We start from the raw sequence: 12,723 nt of genomic DNA on the forward strand, positions 1-12,723 counted from the left end.
AAGCAAAGTCATTAGAACAAGTATTGGTTTATTTCACTTGGGTTCATTTACTGAATGACTGCAGTTTTTGAAGTGGTTGTTTGAAGCTACCAGGGGATGGATTGGCCCTTATAATCCAGGAAGGCTCCGTTTTGCTTCTCAGTCAGGGAACCCATCACGCTAAGCATCCCCTCCGCGCTCTCCTGAGCATCAATGTCCGCCTGGTGGTCGGAAACACACAGGTAACACGAAGGCTCGCACAGGAGGTCAATTCTTAAGAATTGAATGTTTGAACCCACAAACCAGGTATAGACTCTACAGCTACATTCACACTGAAAGCGATATAAGTGGTTCATATCACCCCCCCCCCAAATCTCAAATGTGACGACAGATTTAGTTGTAATTCAACTTTTTAGTGATCACTACTTATTCTTTCATGTTTTGTTAAAAACCATATTCATTACCAAATGACATCAGTTGTTTGTAATAATCAGCTTAAGTATGCAGTGCACAGATCAGGTCTGGGAGGTGAGACACTGCTTTGTTGCATACACACTGTATGAGAAGTAAACACCCTGTTTCCTGGGTGGAACTTACCATGCAGTTCAAAACATTGGAAAATGTCAATGTTGAATGTGTATTGTTATTCTTCCTGTTTTATTTATGAGCAGATGTATTGAATGCATTGCAAGACAGGCTGTCATAAAGGAAAATAAAAAAAATGTATATGAAAGAATTAAGTCTTTAATAGTGATTAGTTGCCTAATGTTTGCCTAATGACTCCAAAATAAATAATTTGTTTACTAATGATTTTTAGTATTGACTACTAATGTAAACTTGATTTGTATTTAGCATCAACTTACTGCTCTGTGTTAATACAACTTAACCTGTTGAGTTTTACCTTGTATAAGAAGTCCTGACCTGCACTTTCATAATTCTGTAGTTCAATCTATATCAGATTTGTGGCAATAGGACTGCAGTCGCAGTCTCAACAGTCTCTTCAGAAATGTGATATGTCACTATGTTGGCAAGTGAAAGCATGGTAGGACAGCTGCAATCATGGGGGTTCACATGCATCAATACAAAGCTATGGCTATGGCAGGATCACAGGAACATTTTGAGTGCAAAGATTTTGCAACACTTAAAGGCTTAAAACTAACTTTAAAGACATGCTATGCCTGAAAAAAACAAGCCAATGCTGCGTTACATGTCCATTATTAGAGGGATCAATATTCTAATGCAGTTATCCATCCTATGAAACACTGGAGCTGTGTGACAACATCAGCAGACTCCAGCAAACGTAATCAAAGTGGCCTACCTTCATGTGTATACTTCTGCATAAGCACACCTCAAAGTTACTTCATAAAGCAGAATAAGCAAGTTAGAAAGATACTGCTTGTTCAGACTGGTATCAGATATTTGACACATTGGACATTTACACATTTTAAAAATCAGTTCTGAGTAACAAAATCCTGCAATGTGAATGAAGTGAAGTTTGTAAAACAATCTGTCACCATGAGAGTTGCTTAGTTTGATTTGTATTGTATTGATTCAACAAAAAAAAAAAAAAAAACTACTTTAGTAGAAACAGCACAATGCACAACATTCAAACTCAAAAATGTGTGTGAAATCATACATCATGGTGTTAATATTGTGCTTCTCAATCAAGTAAACTCTAATTCAGAGCTGACCGTTATGAAAACTGCTGACTCACCTCCTCTCCACCCATGTCAGTGCGCACCCAGCCAGGGTGCAGCAGAGAGAACAGAATCTCATCCTTCTTCAGCTCCTCTGCAGCACACACTGTCAGCATGTTCAAACCTGCCTGAGGAGAGAGGAGCGGGTAGACAGAAATTTAGGTGATAGGTGAACAGCTGTACTTAAGAAATGTAACACGAAGCCTTTGAGTCGCTGGTCACAGGGTTAGCAGGTTGTCCCTCACCTTGCTGATGCGGTAGGATACGACAGGGCAGAAGGCATACGACTGTTTTAAAGCTTCCATTGAACCCAAAAGTGAGGAGATGTTGACGACGGCTGCTTTGCTGATGGACATCCCAGGCATTCCACTGGCCTTCACTGCGTCACGCAGGTGAGGCAGGAACTCCTAGAGATGACCACCAGGACGAAAGTCAGCAAGAGGAAACCTTCAAAGTACAGTGTTGAAGTTCTGTGTTTCAGATCTTCCTGTCCCTTACTTTAATCATGTTCATAGGGCCCATGACATTGGTGTTGAAGGTATGTTGCATGTCCTCAGGACTGGTTTCCTGCACAGTGCCTTTGGCCATGATGCCTGCGTTGTTAATCAGCAGGTTGAGACCCCCCGTCCCCACCACAGAGCCCACCTCCTGGGCGCACAGTTTTATGCTACAAAGGTCAGTGGCGTCTGACAGAGAGAGAAAAAAAAAAATTTGGAGCCTTAACAGTGGTCAATAGCAGACAGTTAAATAAATATCAGAGCCCTGGGCTATTTATTTATAGAGTGGAGGCCAGTGCCTGGCCATGGGAGCAGGACAGAGTTTACAGAGTTTTCCCCCCCAATTGCTAACACACTAAAATGACATGCTTAGCACATTTTTGTAAACTGACACACAAAGAGCAAAACCTCTTTTGAAGTCTCCAAAAGTCTAAACACATTTTCTGCTTTACACACATTTTGCAATTCAAAGTGGCACTTTTTAAATGCACTGAACATGGTTCTTTGCATAAGACACAACAATCTGACATAAAGTCATGTTTGTCATTTAAACACTGACAACCTCAATGGTTAATTGTTACCACTTCAATCAGTAAGTAAGCACTATGAAAAGACCACAGGTGAGCACTTTTTTTTTTCTAGCATCTATTTTTTTCTATATAATTTTTTCGGCACATTTTTCTGCAATTTTCTTTTTCAGTTTACTGTTTTTTGTGAGCATATTTTTGTTCAGTCCAATGTAAATATATCTGCTGTGCATATGTTGCATGGATTAAAAAAATAAATGTTTCAACAACATGTGTGTATCTGCAAATATGTGTGTGCATGTGAACACTGAAGAATTTGAACTATTTTAGTATTATGGCAATAACATCAAAACTAAAGATGAAAGTGCTTTTCATTTTGTCCAACAGTGTGTAGTTGATTGGACATAAATCTGGTAATATGAATGAAGTGTGTGCCATTTGCTGCAAAAGTTTGATTTTGATAATGCTATATGTAGTTTTGGTTGCAGTGCTTCATTTTGCAGGATATATGTGGTATTTTGTAGTTTGGGTGTGTGGTTTTGTGAATTGTGTTAAGTATTTTGATAAAACCAGCCAAGTTTGCAAAATTGTGTTTTAGAAATTGGAAAAAAAACTGTTATATAACATAACATAACATAACATAACATAAGAGAGAGAGCTCGTACCCAGACGGACAACAGAAATGATGTTAGGATTCTTCTTTGCCAATGTTTGCAAGGCCTGTAAATACACAGAGAGAAACGTTTGTAATTCAGCAAAGATTCACACACACACACTGTTGATCTCTTGTACTCACTTTTATCGAGCTGTGTAAACTACAGTAAGTACATTTACTCAAGAATTATAAGTTAAGCTACCCAGCAGAGTGACAAGAGAAGGTAAAGAGTCTTACCTCAGCTCTGGGTCCATCTGGGTCCCTGCAACAGGCGAATAGCTTTGTCACTGGACGGGGGGCCTCCACCATTTGCTTAACCATCTCCAGGCCCAGGCCTCTGTTGGCTCCTGTGATAAGCACGCTGACTGGTTGAGCTGCCATTTCCTCTGTCTCTATTAGCACAATTCTCTGTCTGAGATCTTGCATAAAGCCCTTGCAGAATGTTTGGCCTTAAGTTTGGCCACACCCACATTCTCATATCACAGTGTGTGTGTGTGTGTTTATCCAATCCTACAGCCCCATTTAAAAAGTGGGCAGGTCACAGTGATAAATATACTATAACATATTCAAAAAAGAAGCAAATATGGTGATGGTGCTAATGTTAAAACGTGCTAGATGACGTAAAGGAGTGTAGCTCATGTTGGGTTTTCAAAGTTCAGAGAACAATAGTGCAAGGCAACACAAACAGCAAAGGACTTCCTGATGACAAACATAAAGGAAAAGTCCAGTGAGCTAGTCCAAAGAGCTGGTGGTGGACTACCAGAGGATCAGGAGGCTCACTGTCCTGGTTATCATCCAGGGAGAGGAACTGGAGAGGGTGGACTCATACAAGTACCTTGGGGTCCAAATCTATTTAAAAAAAACTGTATACACTGACACCCTCTTCAGGAAGGGACAGCGCACACTCTCCCTGAGGAGACTCACATCCTCCTGCAGATCTTTTACCAGTCTGTAGTAGCCAGTAAACTGGTCTTTGCTGTGGTGGTGGCATCAAGGCTGGTGAGTCCGGCAGACTTAAGAGGCTGGTTAGGAAGGCCAGCTCTGTGGTCGGCACGAACTGGACAGTCTTGAGGTGGTGGTGGAGAGGATGAAGGACAAGATCAAAGCCGTCCTAGATAACCCCTCTGGCCCTCTTTACGATGAGCTGTTGCAGATGGGCGGCTCATTCAGCAACTGGATCATCCCACCCAGATGCAAAACAGAGCACTTCAGGGCTCATTTGTGCCCACTGCCATAAGACTGCACAATTAGCAGCAGAGACCACACACATGTTCCACACTTGTATAGTTTTTATTTTTTACCTGTATTCTTATTTTTTGTTTTATATACCTCTTATTATTTTGAATGTGTTTGTTTGTTTTTCTTTATTTTATTTCTAACCTCGTGCTGCTGCAACAACCCCTATGAGGATCAATTAAGGCTTATCTTATGTTGCAGTATTGTGTGGTCTTTGTTGAGCTTGGGGACATTACAGTATAAATTAAAGCCATTCAGTGCAAGTCGTAAACAGTGTTGATGTATCGAAGCAAAAATAGCTGAGGAATGTGAGCTTGGCGAACCACAGAAAAGACATACTGTGTCAGACAATCAAGTGATTCATTTAGAAATAAAAATAATGTGACTACTTTGATGTTAAAGCTGCACAAATTGACACCAGAACAGCAATAAAGCAATGGCAAGCTATAATGACTGACTTTAATATATACATATTTTCATCTGTAATAATGGCACTAAAGCTACAGCAGTGATGTTGGCAGGGATGCAGTTAGGCATTCTTACCACATGGCTGCACTATTTCTGTGTGAAACAGCACATTTAGAATATCTGACAAAAGATTTACAGAGGCTTGAAAATCCTTAGTAAACAAACGGCATACATGTCCACCCTAACAAGTAATGTACTTTAATATAACAAATTAAAACCTCAGGTTTCTGAAAACAACTGAAAATCTATGAAAAAAGGTAAACTAGGCTGATAAACAAGCAGAATAATCTTACTCTACTGGCACATTTTTCACTTGAAATTCAATTTGTTTTCTTCCTGAAAACCAAATTATATTATATATTTTAATTCTTAATTAGCAAACGAATTACTTGTTAAAGTGGATATTTATCATGCAATAAATACAGCAACTATGAATTGTAAAGCTTATAAATCGGCTTTAAAACTGACAGCTGAATCAACACCTCTCTGACAGGTCTCTAAACCGTTGCATTATGAGCTTCACAAAGGTAGTTTTCATTGCAGGGCTGTTGCACTGGATGGCATTATGTTATGGTATATGGTCCTGTTATTTTGTCAATCCCCTGCATAGTGCATAACATGCATGTCAGAAAAAACAAGCTGGTGGCAGGACGGCTCACACTGACTGACAGAAGCAGAGAGGGCGGGACTTTAAGAAACAACAGGCGAACCATAAAATCAGGAACAGATTTGTTCTAGGAGGACTCACATAGCTGAAGACAATAACATACTTCAGATAGCAATGTGACTGAATGCCCTGCAATGACGATGCATGCTGTCTGTCAATTATTGAGACTGATGCTCTTTGGATTCCTCCGCTGCTGGTGAGCGTAAAACAAATGTGTGCGTTTGACTGTGTAAGCAACAGGTAAAAAGTTTCAAAAAGGCTTTATGAAGACCAAAAAGAAAGGGGTGTGCACTGTAGTGTCACTTTCAAATACTTCAAACATTAAGTCTGACAAAACACACTTACGACACAAAAATACATCCTTTCCCTTTCATTTGGCAGCAGATTCCTTTCGCTGTCCTGATCAAATTGGCAGTGTCTCACTCTTGTTTCTATTCACACACTTGAACGCACATGCACGTGCACACCCGTTTATTCACATAAACACCATGTTGGACCCCTTCTCCCTTTCCTTCTACAGATCAAACACACACACACACACACACACACACACACACACACACACACACACACACACACACACACACACACACACACACACACACACAAACACAAACACAAACACACACACAGTAGTGTGCAGTACATAACATGCACAGATATGATAAATACATACGTTTTTCATTAAATGCACTTCTGTGTCCACAGCTTTCCACTTTGAAAATAGAAAGGTGCATAAATAAAACATTCCCATCGTTATAGAAAAGGTCCATGCAAGAACGGCACCTATCAGTTCCCCGAGACTGAATGTGGAGAAAATACTGTATGAGGGAGACGTGCCTTCTAGCTGCATCCTTTTGCAGCCCACCATTTCTTGATTTCTGTTGTTGTTGTTGTTGTTGTTGTTTCTGTTGCTGTGTCTCCTCTCTCTGGCAGTGTTCTGACAGTATATCTGTCCCTCTCACAGATGGGTGCTGTCCTGTGTATCGAACCTGTGACTCTCTGAGATCCCGGCGCTGCACTTCCTGCTGTTACCCTGATTGGGTACCAGAGAGAGGGGGTCTGGTCTGATCAGGTATCTGTAGATGTGGTACAGATAAGACAGGAGTGGCAAATAGAATCATGTGATAGTTTTCATGCTGTGTTCATTTTACAGTGCTATCAATTACATTTGGCATTGTGTACTCACACAACATCGTGCAGCTCCAGTCTGGTGTCTGGAGAAGGGTTGATGAGGATATAAGACAGTCTGTTCCCTTGGTCTGTCATCCCATCTGACACAGGAAGAATAGAGGTGAGTGATGCAGGAAATAAAATAGGCACAGGATATACAGCAGGCTGTGCAACATCCGTACACACAGAATAGAGGCTTTGTTACTGTGAGACAGGAAGAAAAATTTAGATGAAAATGGACACAAGCAACAACAACAACTGAGGTAGAACAAGTACTCAGATCATTTCCTTAAGTAAAAGTACCATTACAGCAATGTAAAATTAATTTATTACAGAAAAAAATTATGAATTCAAATTCTTTTTAATGGAAAGTACAGTACAGCACAGTAAAATGACAGCACAGTGTATTTAATTTTATATACTTATCATTTGTTGTCAAGTTACTATTATAGCTGTCAAATAAATGTAGTGGAGTAAAAATCACATTTACTTCTAAAATGTAGAATTATAAAGTAGTATAAACTGGAATCAACCTCAAAGATGTACTGAAGTACAGCATTTGAGTAAATATACTTAGTTACATTCCACCACTAGTAAACTTGAGATCAGGAACACAATACTTGTATGCACAAACTACATACAGACTTACTAAATCCAGTTGAAGAAAGGCCCAGATGTTTCATCCTCGTTTTCACCAGGGCGTTGAGTTCCTGCCTCTCCGAGCGCCTGAACAGGGTCAGTCTTTGCTGGTTGATCCTCTCTGCCGCGCTGCCTGCACCCCCCTTGGCCCCACTGGAGCCCCGACCTCCCTTCCTGCTCAGCCGCCGGGCCCACTGCATGCTTTTTCTCCTGAGCAGCGGGTGGTCTGAGGAGTGGGAGGAGGTGGAGACGGGCTCCGAAGAGGTGGAGTTACGGTGAGCACCGCTCCGGGACAAAAGGGGCTCTCTGGGTTCTCTGGTGTCCTCGTAGTCCTCCACTGTGATGGATACCTTGGACTGTGACATGAAGAGGGATTAATACGTTATCATTCTATAAGTAAATGATGCACAAGATGCACTCTGTTGCATATAATGAATAGTACATTAAGTATCTTTGGTGTAACAAAAAAATCTGCTGCAGCCCTAATTTCTCTTTAAAAAATGAATAACAGTTCCCACATTGGGAAAAATGTTAATTGTCACGGCATCATGTCTAATATGTAGATTTCATTGTGACTATACAAAGTGGGGTTTTGTTACTTTTATATGTCCGTCTGACGTGATGAATACACATGTCAAAACTAAGATCTGACTGTCTCCATATCGGAATGTGTCTCCATAACTCTGCATCTACTGTACTTGTTGACAAAACATGTACACATTGAATTACTGTAGCATTTGGATAGATCTGTTTAAACAACTCTTAAAGGGAAGTGCTTCACCAAGTGCATGCTCTTGGGGGAAATTGTTGGGTCTCTGTTAGTCTATATCCACGACGTTCCACTTCCGGGATTGTTCAGGTGCCACCGGAAATTTTGCTGGATGTCCTTCTTTTTAGGCCGGATGTCTCACACCTCCCGCTTTCTTTGTGTTGGCGTTTTAAACTCCGGTCGATTTATGAGGACTCTGGTTAACTGCGCCCCAGATCTCTGCAGGGTAAATCCAGACAGCTAACTAGACTATCTGTTAAATCTGAGTTTTCTGTTGCACGACTAAAACAACTTTTGAATGATAATGTTCCACCAAAACAAGTTCCTTCCCGAGGCTATTTTGCAGAGGCACTGTCATTGTGTCTGGGGCTTAGTGCCACCCAAGACGATTATGATTGGTTTTAAAGAAATGCCAATAAACCTTGCATGTTTTTCTCCCATCCCGGAATGCTGTGTGGACTAGCCAGACCCTCCCCTTCGCAGCGCTGTGGAGGAAGGCAATGCGAGATTAGGTTTCTGTAAACTATAGAGTGTGGTCTAGACCTACTCTATCTGTAAAGTGTCCTGAGCTTACTTCTGTTATTATTTGACACTAGAATAAAATTAAATTTAAAGGGTGAGTTTTTCCAGTCGAGAAAATCTTTAGAAAGTTTGTAGTTTAAAAAAGACAGCTTTATGTATAGTATCTCATTATCCATGAGATTTTTTTTATGGGGAATTGAATGAATCTTGTGACAGTTCCTCTCTTTGTAGTCTTAGCCCTGCTACAGGTTTTGTTTGTTCCTCCAACTCTTTTGTATTGTGGGGTTTAAAGGTCCCATGGCATGATAATGTCACTTTATGAGGTTTTTTAACATTAATATGAGTTCCCCCAGCCTACCTATGGTCCCCCAGTGGCTAGAAATGGCAACAGATTTAAACCGAGCCCTGGGTATCCTGCTCTGCCTTTGAGAAAATGAAAGCTCAGATGGGCCGACCTGGAATCTTGCTCCTTATGAGGTCATAAGGTAGCCTCGTGAGACCTTCCTGATCTCGCGAGCTCCAGTTTTCCACTCGCAGATCAGTCTGGCATCTTGAGATAGAGAAAATTTGGAGCTGCTCGCCAAACGACCGGGCCAATCAGCGTTGGTTTTAAGGTGGGTTAGGTGGTGATAGACAGATGGTTTATCCAATCAGCTAACCAGTATTTTCAGACAGCGGTCCGGGAACCTGAAATGGGGCCTTTTAATTCCTAAATTCTCGTTACACAAACGGCAAATGTCCTTTACCGACATGTTGCTTGCTTGCTGAGCTAACGAGCTATGCTTTGCCTGCAGCAGCAGGGGCGGGCTTGTGGTTGTATTTTCATACACTTCGTGGATCTGATTGGTTGATTTGGCCCGTCTATCACCAACATAGGTGATAGACAGATGGTTCATCCAATCAGCTTACCAGTATTTCCGTCCCTTCCCAAAGGTTCTCCAACGGAAAGTTCCCAGATGGATATGCCGAGCAAATGCGAAGCAATCCATCTGGCGGAGTCAGGTTAGTCATAAGGAGCAAGGTTACCTCCCCTTTCTCTGCTTTACCCACCCAGAAAATTTGGCCCACCCATGAGAAAGAGAGAGACATCATTACATGCAAACGAGCAAAGTGGCAGTTGGTCAAGGCCACACACCTCCCCCCCCCCTCCACATTGCCCCCCCTCTCTCCTCCTCAATAGCTACAGACACAGAAATGGCACATACTAATGCTGCGTTCCAGACACAGTTTTTAGCCTGTAAGTTACAACTTCAAGTCATGACTCACGGCTTGGTAGCGTTCCAGGCAAAGTCACCACAAACCCTTCTAGCTAGCGTTAGCTAGCGGCTACCTAACGTTGACGTTAGCTATCTAGGTTACTTTACGGTGCCTATTTATGTCTATTTATTTCTACTTATCACTGTTAATAAACGGCGTCTGTACAGCATCAACCTTAATACATCCATGGCATCAACAGGGGTCGCCATTGTTGTTTATGTGTGTGACGTCAAAAACTGTAACTGGGAGTACAACGATCTGGTACGAGTTCACGGGTAGTAAGTTACGGGTTTGATTGCCGTTCCAGGGCACTTTAATGGGTAGAAGGTTGTGAAAACACGAGTTACGGGTTGCCTGGAACGCAGCATAAGGGAAAGCTCATTGTGGGACTGGATCTAGTGAGTAAGCCCTGACTGCAGTACGCAGATCGAGGAGTGGCTCAATGTGGGTGGAGCTAAACGTTTGACTCCGCCCACTTGCCAAATAGCAATTGGCAGAGCCATTTCTCTATCACTCTGGCTAGTGATGTGACAACCGGCTCTTTTACGCGAGTCGGTTCAACCGGACGGTTGTTGGTTGGCGAACCGAGTCTATAGATTCGGTCAACGGTTCACGTGCCTGCGGCTGCGGCATCCGGCTACTCCCGGTCTCGGCAGTAGCCGGGTGCCCGCCCGGTCTGCTCGTGACAGCCTGTAACATTCACTTCTCTAACATTTAACTTAACATAACTAAGATAGCATGTGTATTTGTATGTGATGCACTTCCCAATCAATAATGTGTGAATTTCCGAACACAATCACCTAAGATGCATCAGAAACAAGGCTTGGTTAATAACTCAAACTTGCCGGAACCGTTAGACAAACCTAATGGTTTACATTACGGTTCTCGACTTCGGCAGTGCAGACTCCGGGCAGTAGCCGGGTGCACGGTCTCTACTCTCTTAACAACTCTTTCGGTCCAATGAATCGTGCTGCTCGAGGTAGCCCATTTCCTGATTGATTCTACCACCACTCCAGTGGAGTCGCTAATGAGGTAAAAAACAGGAGTGAGTCGGTTCATTGACGTATGGCACTCGATTCTCCCGGCTCAGTGACACGAATCGGGTTAATAACCGGCTCTTCGGTCAGTTCGTCATCACTAACTCTGGCAATTGGTGTGAGGGGAAAACACAGGACTTTCAAGCTGACCGGAGATCTTTTCCCATTGTTGTTTTTCTTAACCCAACCGTCCATTGTTGGCGTCCCCCAGAGACATGGGCTCGTTTCCCGCGAATTACGTTTGCTTTCCCCGTTATCCTTTCCTTAACCCAGCGGCGGAGTGGAACCAAAACATCTACCGGGAAATCATGTAGACCACCGGCCAGCAGGCAGTGTCCGTCCGCGGGCAGGTAGCGTCTGTCCGCGGGCAGCCAGCGTCCTTCCGCGGACAGCCAGTGTCCGTTCACGAGCAGCCAGCGTCCGTTCGCGGGCAGCCAGCGTCCGTTTTAAACCCAACCCCGTTCTTTTTTCCTTTTTACAATTCAAATATCATTGTTTATTATAATCTATATATCTATAATTCAAATATCATTATTTATTATAATCTATATAATCTATATTATATTATAAAGGTGTTGCATTGGCGTTTGAGAATGTGCTGCCTGATGTCCGCCACCAGATGGCGCGCCCACGGAGTCAAACGTTTAGCTTCGCCCACATTTGAGTAAGCCCTGACTGCAGTACGCAGATCGAGGAGTGGCTCAATGTGGGTGGAGCTAAACGTTTGACTCCGCCCACTTGCCAAATAGCAATTGGCAGAGCCATTTCTCTATCACTCTGGCAATTGGTGTGAGGGGAAAACGCAGGACTTTCAAGCTGACCGGAGATCTTTTCCCGCGTGTGAAGTTTGCTTTTCCCGTTGTTGTTTTTCTTAACCCAACCGTCCGTTGTTGGCGTCCCCCAGAGACATGGGCTCGTTTCCCGCAAATTACATTTGATTTCCCCGTTATCCTTTCCTTAACCCAGCGGCGGAGTGGAACCAAAACATCTACCGGGAAATTATGTAGACCACCGGCCGGCAGGCAGTGTCCGTCCACGGGCAGGTAGCGTCTGTCCGCGGGCAGGTAGCGTCTGTCCGCGGGCAGGCAGCCAGCGTCCGTTCGCGGGCAGCCAGCGTCCGTCCGCGGGCAGCCAGCCGGCAGCCAGCCGGCAGCCAGTGTCCGTCCGCGGGCAGCCAGCCGGCATCCAGCGTCCATTCGCGGGCAGCCAGCGTCCGTCCGCGGGCAGCCAGCGTCCGTTCTGGTTGCCCACGGACGGACGCCGGCAGGTTAGTCCGTCCAGACTTTCCCGATTGCCACTCCGCCTCTGCCTTAACAACCGTCAGTTGTTGTCTGGCGTTCCCCAGAGACCAGGGCTCATTTCCCGGGAGTCATGTTTGCTTTCCCCGTTCTTCTTTTCCTAAACCCAACCCCGTTCTTTTTTCCTTTTTACAATTCAAATATCATTGTTTATTATAATCTATATATCTATAATTCAAATATCATTATTTATTATAATCTATATATCTATTATATATATTATATTATAAAGGTGTTGCAATGACGTTTGAGAATGTGCTGCCTTATGTCCGCCACCAGATGGCGCGCCCACGGAGTCAAAC

The 12,723-nt window shown here is 43.2% G+C and overlaps 2 protein-coding genes across 3 annotated transcripts in view; both read right to left on the reverse strand.

The window, feature by feature from the left end:
* Positions 1–8: 8 nt before the first annotated feature.
* On the reverse strand, positions 9–3,818 carry LOC120574537 (C-factor-like). Its single transcript, XM_039824914.1, has 6 exons — positions 3,593–3,818; positions 3,366–3,420; positions 2,175–2,362; positions 1,922–2,083; positions 1,694–1,804; positions 9–200 (listed from the first exon to the last, which is right to left on the reverse strand). The coding sequence occupies exons 1-6, from the start codon at positions 3,779–3,781 to the stop codon at positions 87–89; spliced, it is 819 nt and encodes a 272-aa protein (XP_039680848.1). The 5' UTR covers positions 3,782–3,818; the 3' UTR covers positions 9–86.
* A 1,218-nt stretch (positions 3,819–5,036) lies between these two features.
* Positions 5,037–12,723, reverse strand: part of LOC120574502 (potassium channel subfamily T member 2) — a 41,725-nt gene continuing 34,038 nt past the window's right edge. For both annotated transcript variants that reach the window (XM_039824851.1, XM_039824850.1), the window contains exons 28-30: positions 7,549–7,894; positions 6,916–7,000; positions 5,037–6,805 (exon numbers count right to left, since the gene is read on the reverse strand). In XM_039824851.1, the coding sequence (XP_039680785.1) occupies positions 6,688–6,805; positions 6,916–7,000; positions 7,549–7,894 (549 nt within the window). In that variant the 3' untranslated portion in view covers positions 5,037–6,687. The remainder of the gene's footprint in view (positions 6,806–6,915; positions 7,001–7,548; positions 7,895–12,723) is intronic.

The sequence above is a fragment of the Perca fluviatilis genome, chromosome 15, assembly GCF_010015445.1.
Source record: "Perca fluviatilis chromosome 15, GENO_Pfluv_1.0, whole genome shotgun sequence".
Taxonomy (NCBI): domain Eukaryota; kingdom Metazoa; phylum Chordata; class Actinopteri; order Perciformes; family Percidae; genus Perca; species Perca fluviatilis.